Source organism: Panthera pardus, unplaced genomic scaffold (assembly GCF_024362965.1).
Source record: "Panthera pardus isolate Hobbes unplaced genomic scaffold, ASM2436296v1 HiC_scaffold_16, whole genome shotgun sequence".
In the NCBI taxonomy this organism is placed as follows: Eukaryota; Metazoa; Chordata; class Mammalia; order Carnivora; family Felidae; genus Panthera; species Panthera pardus.
This window is the reverse complement of record NW_026526721.1, coordinates 28,771,412-28,790,002: the sequence shown is the minus strand read 5'-3', so window position 1 is coordinate 28,790,002 and position 18,591 is coordinate 28,771,412. Positions and strand designations below refer to the sequence as shown.

Here is an 18,591-nt window from a genome sequence, read left to right as displayed (position 1 = left end):
AAAAATAGGTTATAAATGGAGAAATATTTGATATTTATAAAAAAATATTGTGAAAATCTTGGAAACTATTTGCTCCAAGATGTTAGAAGGGAAGTAACACACATGCATTTTTGTGTGTGTGCGAAGATAAGCAATAAAGGTCAATGTTTGCATTCACATTTATAAAATGTAGCTCATCATTAACATATTTACAGTTGGTTTACTGCTGATATATGTAGTAGAAAATGTAATGTGTTCAGAAAGTAAGACTTAAATGATTTGGAATGAGTGACAGTGAAGTGCAAATAGGAATGCAAAATACATATTGATAACACTTCAGTCACCATGAATTCCCTCTAAACATCTGCTTTTGGCTTTCTGTTCTGAGCATTTGTGTAAGTCTCCAGGTATTACAAAACAGTCTTCTGCTTTCCCTGCATTGCCATATCTATGATTTTACAGAGGTAATGGACATGAATTAATGTTGACCATGATGTGCAAAGTCCTGTTGTTTCATATATTTCATCTGATACTTAGTTGAGTCAATTCCTTTTCATTAGGTCTTGGCCAGAAGCACAGGGGCAACAAATGACACTTTGGCCAAATGTTTATGTAGTTTTTGTCCAAAGAATAAGATGAACTTTATCAGAAAATTACAAAGTATTAATGAATCAACCAATTATGCAGGATTATTTATTAACTGTAGGTTAATTTAGGTCTTGGCACCATTATGGTCAAAGGCCATGAATTGGTATTCAGAATACTGGACATACTATTCAGATGGTAAAGGAACTGTCTCTTCTAAATTAGGAAAATACAGAAATTAGAAAAATTAGAAAAGTACAGAAGCAACCCCAGAGTCAGGATGCAGGCAAGTAGGCAACAGCTGCTGAAGTCACATGCCATGAGCATCAGATCAGCTCTATCCCTACCTTCTCTGTCACTTGTAAACCTCAAAAATGTCCTCTGGCCTAGTCCTGAATGGAAAATAAAGTACACAGTTTAAAAAACAAACTTCAAAGTGGTATTTATTTACATTAAAATGTGAATTACCTGTACACACACAAATTTAAGAGGCACAATCTGCTATGCACAAGAACTATATAGTTTTCAGTACATGTGATACACAGTAGCATCTGTTAAGTCAGTGGTTTGAGTGAAAACACAGTACCAAAACATTCCTGATACAAAATAAATTACTCATTCACATATTCTAATCATACAACAGTTAATATTTAAAAAGTTATGCACTTCAAAAAACACTAGCTAGATGTACAACCAAAATGTATTAGGTTTGTTTTATGAAAAATGTTTTCAGATTAGGCATAAATATCCCTTTCAAGAAGCATTTTTGTCTTTTAAATAAATAAACTACATTGATTTCAAGACCATTTATATATAGCCCCCTAAAATATGATCAAAGACAGACATTACTTCGTATTTTTAAAAGTATAACTATATTAGAGAATATGCTAAACACTGCCCCCAAATTCCAACACTGCCATTCTATTTTTCAGACACAAATTATTTAAATTCCCTTTTTAGTATATGAGATTAGCTGCCCTTTTTTAACAAATTGTTGCCCTAACACATTGTCCTAAACTATCTCATGTATTTGAGAAAGTCAAGGTTTTTTTTTAAAAAAATGTCAAAATTCTTCAGGTTAAAATTGATATTTTATGTGGAGATTTTGACAGATGGAACACCTTTTTCTTAAAGACCTTTGCAAAGAGATCTTTTCCAATTCTAAAATCTATCAAAGATTCATACTGTCTGAGAGAACACTCAAATATTTTCATAATGCAGTGAAGGATTCATCTTTGGCATTTCTCTGTTAGTTCTAAAATAAAATATGTCAACAAACATTTTTTTCCTACCTACTTGACATTCCGTACACAAACTATTTGATTGAAATTGTGTCTTAACAGCAATCTCATTGCTAACATTATTTTTTTAGATCTGCGAAAAATATTAACATTCAGCTTTTTATTATGAGTAGCTGAATTGCTTTGATGTTGCTGAAATGAGTTTGCTTAGTTCTCTTTTCAGTGATTGGAAATTCAACAGCCTTTAAATTCAACAATGGATATAAAGCAGACATACTTTACATCAACAAACATGTTGACCAGAGTATAATCTTTGAATATGGTATGAAGCATGCTTGTATTAAGAAAAAAAAATAAATAAGTAAATCTTTAAATATGGGCATCTCAGAAACAGAACTGCTTGCTATATTTTCTTTCTTGGTCCCTGTAGCTTTTCTAAACAGAAACAAACAAAAGCAAAACAAAACTGCTACAAATGCTGATTTGTAGAAATTTTTCCACATTGCCTTCCACATTAGATTGCAACATTACTTCCAATATTCACAATTTTTTTTGCTCTCATCACATACTAACCTTAAGGCTAAAAACAGTCCAAGAGTGACTATTGTAAAATGATAGTAGGAAACAGTAATAAGGATTTTACAAATGATCTTCATTCAAATAATGTGGGGTAAAATCTCCATAGAAACTGAATCAAGTAGGATTTGATAGTTCAAATGCAAGCTACAGTGTCCAGGGCTCACTGAAAATAAAGATACAAAAACAAAAACATAAATACTGTAGCTAATTACTACTAATTACCAAGTCTGCAAACATTGTGGATAACAAAAAAGAGTGATGATGGCTTTATTATGACATTAAGACATGTATCAAATCAAATTAATAATTCCTGTTTTCTAACCAGGCAGAATCATGGAAATCCAAGCAAATAATGCATAACAAATGAAGGAACTAGAGTATAAGTTGGTTACTTTTACTGTCTGGTACTGAAACATTTGAATAAATCACATAAGTTTGAATTTGTGAAAGCAAATTTATTACATACATGTCAGTTACTGAATATTACATACGCAGCTTATATTAATAATACTGCCTATCTCCCAGCCAATGTAAAAATCTGACACCAATACTGTCCTTCAAGTATAGCTCAAACTAATAGTTACATGTGATAACCAAGTCAATCAATTACCAGTTCCCGCTAATACAATTTAGTAAGAACTGGGAATTGTAAAATTGGCACCAGGCAATGTTTACAGAATACAACGTTAAGTGCATATGGTTATCTGCTTCCAGAATCCAAAAAACAAAGCCACCCATGCTCCTTTAAGAGTTTTACCTCAATTCTGTCATTTTAGAAGTATTTGTTGGAATGTGATCTCTCCAAAATCAAATAGGATCAATCTGGTCACATTTCATCCTAAAACAAAATGTTACGTAAAATTTCTGTGTATCTAAATGTTCCCTTTCAGATAAATTTGTGAGATTATTTTTCAGATTTTTCTTTATTGGAGGAGGTGGTCTGATAAGGAGGAAGAGATCATGAGACAATCACAAATAATCATCCCTCTATAATTCAGTTGAAGTTGGTCTTCTGTAAATGCTTATTGGGAATTTCTAAAGCACTGACTTGAAGAGGCCAAGAGCCTCCATCGATCCCTGCTTGGATGGCCACTCCTGTCACCACGGCCAGGTCAGGGTCTACAGAAGTGTTGGGATCCTTTCCAAAGAACTCTTGAATGACTTGGCGGATTCGAGGAATACGAGTAGAGCCCCCAACCAAAACCACCTCATCAATCTCAGTCTTTTCCAGGTGGCCTTCTTTTAGTACTTGCTGAATGGGTACAAGTATTTTCTGGAAGAGATCTTCATTAAGGGTGTCAAAGAGCTTCCGTGATATTTCTGTTTCAAATAACACCTGACTTTCTCCACTTTTCTTTTCAGAAAGGCCAGCTCCAAACACACTGTTCACATGGTGGCCATCAGCGGGGAAAAATCTGTCCTTTGGCAGTTCAGTGTCACTACTCTGAGGTTCCTTCTTGTCTTTTTCCTCCACTGTTAGTAATACTGACAACTGAGCAGACTGATGAAGAGTCAGGTTTAATTTGACCATTTCCACAGCTTGTCTTAATCGGTGAATTTCTTCTTTCCTAGAGGGTCTAAAGCCGTATGTTTGATAGATCTGTTTATATAAGTACTGAAGCAATCTTTGATTGAAGTCCTGTCCTCCAAGTTTATTGTTTCCTAAGTTAGAAATAAAAAAGTTCATATTACATTTATCCATTTGTATGTGTATATGCATATACATGTCTGTAGTATGTATGCAAATGATATTCTAGACATACATCTCTTGCTTAATGTACTTAACTATTAAGATTTTATTCATACAAAAACTGATTAAAAATAATTGGGTTAAAAAGATTTTAACTAAAATGTGTTCTATTTAAAAACAGTGCATATCTGGTTAAAATTCTTATTTTTCTTAGTTTTAATTTTTTAAATATAATTTATTTTCAAGTTAGCTAACATATGTACACAGTGTGCTCTTGGCTGCGGGAATAGATTCCCATGATTCATCGCTTACATACAACGCCCAGTGCTCATCCCATCAAGTCCATCCTCAATGCCCATCACCCATTTTCCCCTCTCCCCTGGCCACCCCAACAACCTTCAGTTTGTTCTCTGTATTTAAGAGTCTCTTATGGTTTGCCTCCCTCTCTGTTTGAAAGTATTTTTTTCCCCTTCCCTTCCCCCATGGTTAAAATTTTTAAATGATAGAAAAGGAAATATTTCTTAATGATATCAAATAATTTTTCAGAAGATAAAGATTGACAACAGATTAGCTTTTAATTGCAATTTAAAAACACTGACTGTCATTATTCTCAAAAGAAGAAAGTCCTTATAATTAAAAAGTAGGAGTAGACATTTTATCTTTTTATAACATGTTTGCTTGCTTAAGAGCTGAAATTAAAAGAAAAAGAGATGTAAAGGGAAAAGATTAATGTAGTACAAACCCCTGGCACTGAACTTGGTTCTAAAGAATCCAGTTAGGAAAAAGAAAAATGCAGGAGTTAGACAACCTATAACTGACAACTTCTCTTTCAAAACAGGCTCAATTCCTTAAATTAAAACAAAACCTTTAAAGAAAGATTTAGAATGCAAAATCCTCTTATTTCTTAGAGAATACTATTAATAGTATTAGATTTTCTAAAGACATCTATTTCGTAAAATATATTATCAAATGAAATAAACTGATCACTCTTCATTTTAAAGGGTATTTATGGCTTTCTGTCCCCCTCACCACAGCCATCAAGTCCTACTTACTGGCTCAGTGAACTACAACTGGCAGTATATTTATCTACCATGTAGGATGCCCAGTCAGTTTTTTTAGACTTTACTTTTTGCTGTAAAAATACACAAATGGTGGTATAAAATTACATACATAGATTACCAAAATGAAGTCGAAGTACACTGAAAAAAAATCTTAAATAAACATTTAACACATTAGGTGTGCTAATAAGGAAAGCATTGTGTGAACCTCTTTTAGTCTCCCTGTATTTTTCTTACCAGACATTGCTCGGGTTAGAAACATTCCTCCTTGTTTATTTAGCAACGACACATCTAGAGTTCCTCCGCCCAAATCTATCACCAAGACGTGGAAGACATCAGCCTTGTGGAGGCCATAGGCCATAGCTGCCGCCGTGGGTTCATTTATTACCCTCAAGATCTTCAGTCCTGTAAGATTGGTTGGAAGGAAGAACAATTCATCGGAGGACACCATTATCAAAATTTCTTCCCACTCAACCTCACACGATGTTCGTGTGTTTTCTAAAGCATGAACCCCAATGAGTAACAATGGTTTTTAAGGTAAAAAAAAAGAAAAGCCCAGATTCAGTGGAATGTATCATTCTAGTCTTTATTAATTAATATTTAATTAAAAAAACTCTTAGCTTCTTCTAATTCTCATTATTTTACTTGGGAATACATAAGCAATAAAAGCTTAATCATTACGCGCTATAATAAATTGCTGTGGAAATGAAAGCCTGGAGCCTATTTCAAATTCTGTGTCTCCCTCTCTCTGCCCCTCCCCCGCTTGCACTGTCTCTGTCTCTCTCTCTCTCAAAAATAAATAAAACATCATATATATGTATATATGATATATATATCATATATACATACATATGACTTTGACAGGGGCTCCTGGGTGGCTCAGTTGGTTAAGCATCTGACGCTTGATTCCGGCTCAGATCATGATCTCAGTTTGTGGGATCAAGCCCCGTGCTGGGCTCTGAGCTTGGGATTCGGGATTCTCTCTCACTCCCTCTCTCTCTGCCCTTCCCCTACTTGCCCTTTGTCTCTCTCAAAATAAAGAAACTTAAAAAAAAAAAAAAGACTCTGATAAAAACAAGCAGATAAATAGATAAAAATTAGATGAAATATTTCAATAGACACAATGACTCAAAAAGTAGACTTAAAATTTAGGACCCTCAAAAAAAAATTTAGGACCCTCAAATGCAAATCTGAAATATACAGCAATCTGATCTTGAAGATAATGTTAAACATTACAGTGAACAGTGAAAGTTCAGATTTCTTTGTGCAAATTTCTTGCTTTACCCTAAGTGCCACACTTAATGAGTGGTTTAGAAAGCAATATGCTATTATGCATCAGGAACCATAAAAAACTATTCAAACTCTGAAGAATTTATTTAAAAACCTTAACACCATTTCCTTTAGCTCTCTGACTTCACTCACTCTGCTCTGGCCACACTACCTACTTCTCATCTTCACATGTGCCAGCAAATTCCCATTTTATGGCTGCTAAATGACTGTTTTCTCTCCTGCAACAGACTTCCTCTGTATATCTGCTTGCCTAACAACCTCACCTCCTTCAAATCTGCTTACATGTCACCTTCTCAAGGAGGCCTACTTGGCCACTGTAAAACCCAAGTCTCCCACTTCCTGACCACCCCCAGCAATCCTCGTCTTATGCTGTTCTGTCTTCCATAGCACATTTCTTTCTGATACACGTTTATCAGGGCTCTGCACCAGGGGCAATTCTGGCCCTCAGGGAACACTGGGCAATGCCAGAAGACAGATGACTGTCATGTCCTGGAGAGGCTGGTGCTGCTGGCATCTAGTGAGCAGAGGCTAGGGATGCTACTAACTCTCCTATAATGCATGGGACAGTTCCCCACAAGAGAATTATCTAGGCCCAAATATCTAGGCCCAAATATGCTAGGGGTGAGAAACCCCATAATATACTTATCTTTAATACAGACTTTCTGTTTCTCTCCAATAGAATAGAAGCTCCATGGAAACAGGGATTTATGTTTTGTTTGCCAAGGCACCCAATATTTGCTGAATGGTTTTAAATGAGTTCTCTTCCACCTCAGATTTTTTGTTTTTAAAAATATTACACTCATCTTAACATTAAAGAAAATTTATAAAAAAAATTCCTCACTGCTATCATGAACCCATGTCCTCAGTCTTTGTCACAGGACTATCTTATTGGCCGTCGTCATAATATGTTGCATTTTTCATTGCGCTATAGAATTTTTTTTAATTTTTATCTTTAAATGTATATCAAAATCCATCTAATTTACCACTTTGGGTTTATTTACATGCCTAGATAATTAGGTGGTTTGCAAAGTGATATACCTTACTATAGAAGATTTTCAAAATAAGAACATTTTGAGAAAAAATTCAACACAGGCAAGGGTGGTATTACCTGCAAGGTTAGCAGCTTCAATTGTTGAATTTCTCTGTTTTAGATCAAATTCTGCTGGTACAGAAATAACCGCATTAGCAACTGGCATTCCGAGATACTCCTCTGCCATTTCCTTTAACTTCAACAGTAGTCTAGAGCCAACATATTCTGGGGAAACGGTGATGGTCTCATTACTTGTCACCGAAAACTCAACCATTCCATTTTTGTTTAAAACCTATGAATAGGATTAGTAAAAAACAAACAAAACAAAAAGGACAGAAAGAAATGTAAAACTGTGTGTGTACACATCCACACACATATACTTAAACACATACATACATACACACTGGACTTATTCAATAAAAATTTAACTTCATAAGGTCATAAAATTTTTTGTAATCTTGTCATTTACCAAGATGAGAAGTTATTAAAAGTTATACTTCAAAATCTATAAAGCGAATCAACACCATAGCTTTCAATAACAGCAGAATAACCAAATTCATCACCAAGCATATAAATGGAACACAGAAGATCTTCAATATATATTTGTTAAACGAATAAAAGAAAAAAGATGAAATATAAGGAATAAAAGTTGCTGGATCATGTATTTGATTCAGGATCTTCTTTTAATTAACTTGTTTCCAAAAATAATTGATAACTGAACAAATGTTCTGATACATATTAACACGAATCATTTTAGTAGTTCATTATGTTCTTATCCAAGAATCAAGTATCATTTACATTCTTATTTCCATGAAAACATGTATCATGTATTAGCTCCTTATCCCTGCTAATGTGGTTGTATATTTAAAAAACTAGATGAGGGGCACCTGGGTGGCCCAGTCATTTAAGCATCTGACTTCTGATTTTGGCTCAGGTCAAGATCTCACGGTTTGTGGGGGATTAAGCTTCTAGTCTGGTTCTTCACTGACAGTGTGGAGTCTGCTTGGGATTCTCTCTCTCCCTCTCCCCTGCTTGTGCATGCATGCTCTCTCTCTCTCTCAAAATACATAAACTTTAAAAAATAAATTAAATAAAAATAAAGAAATAGATTAATTCTAAAACATACTATTCCACTTTCACCAACAGACTATATTAATATCAATAGTAAAGACAATTAGTCTCTTTTAAGAAATTATAAGAACTTTACTCTCATTGCTCTAGACTGTATAATAGGTTTCAATGAAGAAACCTGACCATCCACAGACCTATCTGGGAAAAGCAAAAACAAGACACGATTAAAATAAGATTCAAAGACACCATACCCTCAGAGCCCAGGTGAAACAAACAACAAAAAAAATCAAAACACTTAGAAGGTTAACAACAATAACAAAAACTGCAAATAACTCTGTGTTGGAAAACAGTACAGAAGTTCCTCAAAAAACTGAAGCTAGGACTACCGTATGATGTAGCAACTCCACTTCTGGGAATATACCCTTGTGTAGCTACCTGCACCCCCACGTTCACAGCAGCATTTACTTACAATAGCCACGCCACGAATACAAACTAAGTGTCTATCAACAGATAAATGGATAATGTTGATATACACACATAAGGAAATATTATTCAGCCATGAAAAAGAAAATCCTTCTGTCTGTGACAACATGAATGGACCCTGAGAGTATTACACTAAGTGTCAATAAGTCAGAGAAAGACAAACAGTATATGATCTCTCATGTGTAGAATCTAAAACAACAACCACTCAGATAAGCTGGTTTGTCAGCTGGTTTGCCAGCGGCAGGGGATGGGAGCATGGGCAAAATGGATGAAGATGGTCAAAACAAAAGGTACAAACTTCCAGTCATAAGGTAAACAAGTACTGGGAACATAATGTTCAACATGACAACCAGAGTTAATACCGCTGTGTGGTATATATGAAAGCTGTTGAGAGAATAAATTCTAAGAGCTCTCACAACAAAGGAAAAAATTTTATTTCTTCTTCTCTATCTATATGAGATGATGGATGTTAACTTATTGTGCTAAACATTTCACAACATATTTAAGTCAAATCATTATGTTGTACACCATAAACTTATACAGGGCTGCATGTCAGTTATACCCTAAAAGTTAGGGAAAAAATAACTTGCATCAATACGTAATACACTCAAAATCATAATTTTGAGGACATGTATAGCTTTATATAATTTAAGCACTGCTTATGAAAGATTTATAAATTAATAAAAGATTCTAAGAATAAAGCTAAAAAAGAACAAAGAAATAAATATAAGAAATACATGGGGTAAATTTATGTTCTCCTTTGTATATGCATAAAAAATCTGAGAATTTTATTCAATAAACAGCACTGATACAGCTATTAATTTTAAAACCTATTCGTTTAGAATTCCACTTCATAATTACCAAAAAAAAAAAAATAAAAAAAAATAAAAAAATAAAACCCTCTATGGAAAGAACATTTAAATATTTAAAAGACATGGGTTGGGGGTATGGATAAAATAAGCAATGGGGATTAAAGAGTACACTTACCATAATGAAAAAAAGAATTAAAATATTTAAAAGAAAAAACATCAAAACACAACCTTACAAACGCTCAAGTAAAAGTATTAGAAAAAAATTCAAATGGATAGGATGGAAAAGGGCATTGTAAGTCTGTAAGAGTCTATAAGCATTTTTTTTTAAATTTCAAGATGATTTGCCACATGAAAATTTAACATTTAAAAAAAAATTTTTTTTCAATGTTTATTTATTTTTGAGAGACAGAGAGAGACAGAGCATGAGCAGGGAAGGGGCAGAGAGACAGGGAGACACAGAATTCAAAGCAGGCTCCAGGGTCTGAGCTGTCAGCACAGAGCCTGACGCGGGGCTCGAACCCATAAACTGTGAGATCAGACGCTTAACCAACTGAGCCACTCAGGTGTCCTGAAAATTTGACATTCTTGAAAGCTCAAAAGCAAAATTATATAGCATCAGTTAAATAAAAAGAACATTAGAAACAAACAAAAAAAAAACACTGAAAACATATCACAAAGGTATTTTATAGTCATAAAAAAAGATACACCCCAAAATAGGATTCCTAAAGAAAATAAAAATGCCAATGAACATATTAAAAAAAAAAAAAAAAATCTGACCTCACTAAAAATCAAAGGAATGAAAAATTAATATAAGATACCATTTTCAGTTATTTATTGGCAAAGATTAAAAAATAGTAACTAGGGAAGACGTAAGCATTCTAAAGATAGTTAAGACACACAACCTTTCAGCGCACAATTTGACAATATCAATCAAAGTACTCAGAGAACTCAAATTCTCCTACTTCTACAATTCCAGTTTAGGAAATGATCAAGAAGAACACAAAGATATATGTACAAGGCTACTCAAAGAAGTTACAACATAAGCGGAAAACCAGGGAAAAAATAAAATGTGCACTTATGGAGAATGGACAAATATAGGAATAGCCGTTCCAAGTGTCCATGAAAACAATGTGACCCTATTATCCAACTGTCCGTGTCACATTGTTGAGTTTCAAACAAGTCATAAAACAGCAATGCCTAGTATGATCTCTCTCTCTTTTTTTTAAGTACACAAATGTGTATAACCTAACACCCACAAAGCATCTGTCCATCTATCTGGCTATCTGGCCATTGATCCATAGTACATGGGGGCTTCAGCTTTCTTGCTACAATGAAACAAAGAGCTAAGCAGACACTCTGAGGATGGCAGAGCAAGGATACAGCTAAGGCTCTGAGTCCATGATAGCACTGTGGAGCCAACGAATCGACTCATTCTGGAATTGCTGTAGGTCTGCTCGTTGTAACATGCCTTCCACGGAGATTAAGGCGAAACAGAATGTTGTATAAGGCATCATTTGCAACAATATACGCTGAACTAAAATTAAAATAGATTTTAGCCTAATCACTTACCTTAAACGGGTATCTGCCAATCTCAGCCTCCAGCTCTTCTGGGGTAAATATCTTGCCTATGAATCTTTTGGCATCATATATTGTGTTCTGAGGATTGGAATCTGCGAGCTCTAAGCTTTCATAACCCACATACACATCATCGTCAGTAAAGGACACCATGCTGGGTATACTGATATGCCCATTTTCATCTGGAATGACCTTTACTTTTCCTGTGCCAGGAAAAAACACCCCAACCGAACAGTAGGTGGTGCCAAGGTCAATGCCAATCACTTTAGGAGTAGGCAATGGTAAATACTGTTGTGCCAAATAGCCAGCCAACAGGAGAGTCAAAACAGCTGATCCTGAAATACAGGCAAATTAAAAGATAGGTCTTAGTAAACTAGTATGATACGCTAAATTACTACAGCAAACTCCCTTTAATATCACTCTTTGAGATAATACTAATAATCCACACTCTCAAAATATTTTCTTTTATAGTACTAATGGTAACAATTCTCTCAGGCATCAAGTTTTTCATAATGCAAAGTGATCATAACACAATTAAAATGAAGGAACAACAACAACAAAAAACTCCTCTAGTTGTAGGTCTGTGTACTTCACCTTGGTGAATGAGAAGTAAAAACTTTTAATTGTGCTGATGCTGACAGGAAAACCCATTTATCTCTAGCAAAAGCTAGATAAATGTTAAATATAGATGTATTTCAAATTCTTGATCATTTGGTATTTAGATCTTATAGCTTTCTACACAGCTTTAATTATCATTATTAAAAAGAAATTTCATTATTAAAATTTCCACAGCAAACATTTTGTTATTATCGTAGGGCTAAAACTCTACCCCTTCATCTCCTTTCTCTTTCCAAAAGAATGAACGGGATAAATTGGTAAAATGATTTTGGAACTTGTTTAAATATTAAACTGTCACTTTACAAAAGAACACAGTTAACTTCTTGTATTTAAACAGGAATTAAGGAATACTTCTTGGAGTTAATATGTAGGGAAAGAGAACCATAAATGTGGAACCCTGAAGGCAACATAAAGCGCCTTGAAGGCAGGTTTTGTTCACTGTTGTATCCCCTCCACCAGGAATGGCTCCTAGCAAATAGCAGAGGCTCAACTAATATTAATTGATTAAAAAAAAAACAAAAAACAAAAACACACAAATATGAACAAACGCCATGTAGATTGTAAACATAAGTGATGAAGAAAGATGCCACTTTGAAATTACAATTAATCTGTTATTTGTTTTCAGGAGAGAATATCCATACGTGTTACATACGACCCCAAACGTCAATCGGTAGGAGTCTGTTTCACTAACTGTACGCTCATCTTCAACAAATAACTCAAAAAAAAAAAAAAAAAAGGACATCAAGGGCCAACCCCACTTTCCACTTGCTCCTACGTGGGAAACTTCAGAAACATTTCATCGTTTTCCCATTCGGGGAGTATTAATTGATAAACTAGATGGGTGGAAAGAGCATCAGACCACACATCCAAGAGGCCTGACCTCTCAAGATGCAGCAGCATCCCAGGACTCTGCAGCTCAGGCTGCTGGTGCTGCTCCTCCCCCTTCCTCTACAAAGAGGTCTTGGGGATGCACGTTCTTGCGGCCTCTCGAAGGCCTCAATTCAACTAATGACTCAAAATCGACGTTCTTTTGAAAAGAACTGTTCCTGAGGCCCGATGTCCTTGGGATGTACGCAGAGGGTCGCCGCCGGCCCTGCATGGCCTACTCTGGCCCAGGCCATTCTAGACGCGACCCCCAATTCGGCAACCCAAGAGCCAAAAACCGACTCTAAGTCATCTTTTCGAAGCCCTTCCCACTGCGCCAATTGGATCCAGGAGGTGACAACCACCCCCGCCTATCCCCGCCTCCCCAAACCGCTCGAGTGCCCGCAACAGCCACAGGGAACCCCTGGTCACTGACCTAAGATCGTCATCTCTCCGGCCATCACAGTCCCGCCGAAGAGGCTTGGGATGACTGTACCAGACGTGAGGTGACGCCCCCACACCGCCCCGCAGCCCCAAGGCCTACTGGGTAATGTAGTTCTTTTTCTCCGGCGCAGTCGGAGAAGCTACGTATCTGACCAGAGAAGGGACTTCATTTACCGTCAGGTCGCAGGACTGAGAACTTCCATTCAGTAGCTGCCAGTGACGTCTAAGCCGCCCTCCTACGCCGGGGCTACGAAACCAATGAGGCTGAGGTGGAGGAGAGCCAAGAAGAGGGACTGGAATATATAATCAAACCTGAAGCGACTGGAGCCAAGTAGAGGTAAAAACAAACGATTTCTTTAGCGCCGCCCTGCCGCTTTGCATTATGGGAAGTGTAGTTCCGGCCTGCCCCTCTTCGCTGGAGGGAGAGTGAGGACAGTTAGGTTATTGTTTCGTTTGGCCCTGTTCCTAACCAGGCCCGGGTTCGAACCTTTGCTTTTTCGTTCTTCCTGCCTTTCAAAGAGTGCTCCTTTGCCTAGATCTAGATTCTGCATGGGGATCCTTTAAGTGCCCCTCACCCCTCCAGCCTTCCTACAACAGCCCCTATAGCGGTGTGGGCACAGAGGCAGGCTGATGGGGCATCGCTGAAACTCCCAATAAATCTCCTCAGCCCTCTACTTTTGTTTTGGGATAAAAGTATTCAAGCAGTCTTCAGTGAATGTGATTTATTCAAATGAGCAAGGAAGCATTTTGTCTTGCTAACACCGAAGTGGACTATTACTAACGAAAACAGAACACTTGAGCTTTCTCTTGAATTAAGTCACAATTGGTAGGAATTGCTTTCATGGACAAGTCCTGTAACATATAATGGCCATTTAGGACACTTGTGAAGTGTTTTCTCAGGTCCGTGTCTATAATATACACCCCCCCCCCTCTTTTTTTTCTTCTTTTCTTCTTGGTTACTGGGTAGTACTTAATGGCTCTTCTTGAGAGTGTTTTGAGTTTTATTGCTGTTATTAAAGGGCACCAGAACTATGATCCTGGAGAATTGAAATGTTTCCTCACCTTAGATGTAAATCAAGTTGATATCCCTGTTGATAACAAGTCTACCTGCTGGAGTAATACACCACCACTGGCTTTCTAGCTGCTTAAAACACATACATGAAAATATTATGGTTATTGAAGGTGAAGGAAGTATAGTTAATGGGGATTTATTATAATCTCTCCACTTTCGTGCATTGAAAAAAATATTTCACAATGTAAAGCATAAAAAGTATGTGTATGTCTAGGGAGTACTATTGAGTATAATTTCCTTATGAAGAACACATAATTCACTCAATTCATGGGTATTATTAAGTATAATGATCATATTAACAAACATTTATTGACCATAGTGGTAACCACTGGTAACAACAGAAGGAGAGACAGAAGGTAAACACATACATGTAATTGATTATGGTATATGCTGTGAAAATAAAGGAAACCTCATCTAAAATGGAGCCCAGAAGTCTTGAATGGGGAATTCTCTGGGACTACCACTGGTTGTCAGTTGCAGACTCCACCAGAAGGAATCATACTTTGCATGCTTAGCAGGAAGAAGCTTAATTTACTGCCCCAGCAGGAGGAAGTAAACTTTTCTCCTTGACCAGCAATAGCGATAGCCAATGAGAAGTTCAAACTCTCACTCAACCCCAACAGACTTTTGTTTAAGAAAGAGCTTCACAATTTCATCCTTTCCTCCATAAAAGCAAGCCACTGGACTTTGTGCTCTGGACTTGCCTGTGGTTCACTATAGTTTGCTTGTCCCAAGTTGCAGTTCCTCTGCTATTCCTGAATAAACTCACTTTGCTGATAAAATAACTGGCTAGTTTTAGGATTGACAACACCGTATTTGTGGTATGGACAGAGGGCAGAAACAGAACTGAATAAACACTGTAATTTTATCTTGAAGTTGAGAAGACTTAGTGAAAGAGAATATGTCTAAGAAATACTTAGAAGAGTAAAAGGGAGCCAGGAGATGGGTTAATAGGATAATATGAAGCAATTGGTTGAAGGTGTCCCAGAAAGAGGGAACTGAATTACCAAGAGCATATAAACAGAAAATAATCTCATAGGTTAGATGTTCTGGATCATAAAGCAATAGGTGAAAGTCTGAGAGGGAGGACAAGAGATATAAACCAAATCAAGAGGATTAGTCATTTGTGGCAGGCCCTATTATCCCTATTATCCCTGCCACCCACTCCTTCCTCCTTGTTAATAGGATCCTGATATGGTCAAGAAGTAGGTAGAGCTCACATGATCTCATCGTGGAATGCTCTTAATATAAGAGAGAAACTAAAATAGAACTAAACACTTTCCATTTTTCCATTACATTACTGCCTTAACAAATTACCACAAATTTATTATTTTACATTTCTGTAGATCAGAATTTTGGTATGGCTCTCACTGGATTAAATCAAAACAGCAGAGGGCTACATTCCTTTCTGGAGATTCTAGGGGGGAATTGTTTCCTGCTAGATAGGAATTGCTGGCAGAATTTATTTCCTTGGCGATTGGAGGATCAAGGTTCTTATTTTCTTGCTACCTGTAAACTTAGGCTTATTTCCAGCTTCTAGAGGCCACCCACATTACTTAACCGAGAGACTTTCTACCTCTGTGGCAACAGTAGACTCAGAAGACATCATGTGATTAAATTGGACCCACCTGGACAATCCAAGATAATCTCCCCATCTCGAGCCCTGTAACTTAAAAAAAAAATATCTGTAAAGCCTGTTTTGCCTTGCAAAGTAACATAGTCACAGGTTACAAGAATTAGAATGTGAACTTAAGCCTACCACAATTTGCTCTCTGGTCCCCAAAGATTTGTATCCATCCACATGCAAAGTCTCATCCTACTACAGCATCAACTCAAAGTCCAAGAAACTCTTCTAAACATCATCAGCTCAAAAGTTCTAAATATCATTACCTAAATCATCTAAAGTGGATGGTAGCTGTGGTCACTTATTCCTTCTTGTCTGCTTATAATCAGAGGAACAATGAAATACTTAGATAAGAATGTTGGTTATACTAATGTTAAATAGAACTGCAAACCCCAGAGTTGGGAAATAAGGATGAGGGCAGGGATATGGAAAGAAATGTGGATATATCGTTTTCTTCATTTTTCTTAGCAGGGAGTTCATAGATATTTGGAATGGAGAATTTAAGAAATCAAAGCTTAGATAATTCAAGGTTATGAAGGCAACTTTCTGAATGACTAAAAAATGATAAAATATACAGATAAAAGAATAGGTTATAAAGAAGAATAAGTAGGACAAAGTTAAAATATATACTTTTTTCAGTTTTTCCTAGAAAAGTGTCAATACGTGTCATTTAAAGTTAAATTTAAAAAATCTATGTACCAAAACATATGAAAAAAGGAAGCAATAAACCAAAAAAAATTTACCAGATAACAGATTTAGGATCAATTGTTATTGTATGCATAAATATAAATAGGGTGGACTAAAAACTGCCAGATTGTCTTTTTTTATTCACAGTCGTAAGTATTTATTAGAGACTTTTAAATAGATAACTAAATGAAGTTCATAGCCGGAAAATATCTTAGAGGGCATCTGGATCCACCCCTTTATTTATAGAGAGAAAAATAGAGGCCAAGAGAAGTCAAGAAAATTATGATCTCAATTAGTGTTCATTCTCTTAATAAATTATACTTCACCTTCAATTTGGTGATTAGAGGTAATCTTTAACAATAGTAGCTGAAGTGAAAAATTGTCTAATTATATATCCCAATATTTCTCATTATTATTTCAGAAATGTGCTCCATTAGGAAAATCACTGCCAAATAATAAAAATCTTACCATATATCAATCTAATTCAGGGGACAAATTGTCCTTGTTGTTGTTTAATTCACACTTATTTCTCTTCCCTCATCTGTATACGAAAAGTTCATTGAATGGAAAATTGATCCAGTTCTCTGCACATTCATTAAAAGAATAAGTGTATTGAAATTACAATTTAGTTTGAGTTACATTGCTAGATTCTATGAAGCACTATAATATTTGAACATAAAAGATTACTACTATGTTAAAATTATGCCATAATAGGACAGATCTCATGTATTGAGCCAGAGTATTTATACATTTTTTCCTTCTGCTAGACTGTTATGGTTCCATATATTTCTGTTTTCGGGGGATTGAAAATTTATTGCATGAAGATTTTTCATGTAAAGGTATTGGTAGGAAATAAATTTGATTTGTAACTAAAAAGCTGATACTAATGTTTTTGTTTTTTCACAGAATCTCATTATACCTCCAAACTTTCAAAAGATGAATATGTTTGCCTTTTATTTTAAAAATAGCTTATATTTTCATTATTGTCTGTAAGTTTAAATTAATTTAAGTGGAAATGTATATCACATATGTTTACAATAAGAAATGTATGATCAAAGATATATCCCAAACAACAAACCAGCACCAAGCTTAGAATTATTACCAGTACAGTTGAAAATGAGATAAGAATACTCATTTACAACTATTATATAAGAGTACTTTGGAAGTAACAGTCTCTGCAAAAAATAAATAGAAAGTATAAATTCGAGAAAAATAGGCAAATCTATCATCATTTTCTAATTATATGATTATTGTATTAGTTCAGGCTACTATAGCAAAATAACATAAGCTAGATAGCTCATAGACAACAGAAATGTAATTCTCATAGTTCTGGAGGCTGTGAAGTCCCTGTTTCCTGGTTCAAGACTGCTGTCCTCATTCTGTGTCTTCACAGGGTGGAAGGAACAAGGGAACTCTCTGGGGTCTTTCATAAGGGTATTAATCACATTCATGAGGATTATACCCTCATGATCTAACTACCTCTCAAAGGTCCCGCCTTCTAATACTATTATATTGGGGATTAGGTTTAACATAGATTTAGGGGGTAAGAAGGAATGATTGCCTTAAAGATGTTGTTCCATTGCCATTGTCTTCTATTGTTTCTTTTGGAAAGTCAGTCATAAATCTCATTCTTACTTTCTGAAGGTAATCAAATCTTCTGAAATCTTCTTGTCTTCTCTGCCTGATTAAAAAGTTTTTCTATTTGTTTTTGAGCATTTTACCTATGTTTTGCCATGTATAGTTCCTCTGTATTTATCCTTTTTGGGGTTGACTGAGATTCCTGGATCTCTGATTGATGCCTCTCATAAGGCTTGGAAAAATTCTCATCCATATCTCTTTAAATATTGTTTCTGTCCCTTTTCTCTTCATCTGAGATTCCAGTTACACAT

At 35.7% G+C, this 18,591-nt stretch overlaps 1 protein-coding gene and 1 long non-coding RNA gene across 3 annotated transcripts in view; one reads left to right on the top strand and one right to left on the bottom strand.

The window, feature by feature from the left end:
• Positions 1 to 980: 980 nt before the first annotated feature.
• HSPA13 (heat shock protein family A (Hsp70) member 13) lies at positions 981 to 13,415 on the bottom strand. Its single transcript, XM_019467749.2, has 5 exons — positions 13,312 to 13,415; positions 11,388 to 11,728; positions 7,531 to 7,744; positions 5,370 to 5,537; positions 981 to 4,046 (listed from the first exon to the last, which is right to left on the bottom strand). Exons 1-5 carry the CDS (start codon positions 13,334 to 13,336, stop codon positions 3,379 to 3,381), a joined length of 1,416 nt encoding a protein of 471 aa, XP_019323294.1. The 5' UTR covers positions 13,337 to 13,415; the 3' UTR covers positions 981 to 3,378.
• A 44-nt stretch (positions 13,416 to 13,459) lies between these two features.
• Positions 13,460 to 18,591, top strand: part of LOC109277830 (uncharacterized) — a 101,576-nt gene continuing 96,444 nt past the window's right edge. Inside the window, exon 1 of one of the 2 annotated variants that reach the window (XR_008422433.1) lies at positions 13,460 to 13,656. This is a non-coding gene — a long non-coding RNA (uncharacterized LOC109277830). The remainder of the gene's footprint in view (positions 13,657 to 18,591) is intronic. The other variant, XR_002085339.2, reaches the window with a different exon arrangement.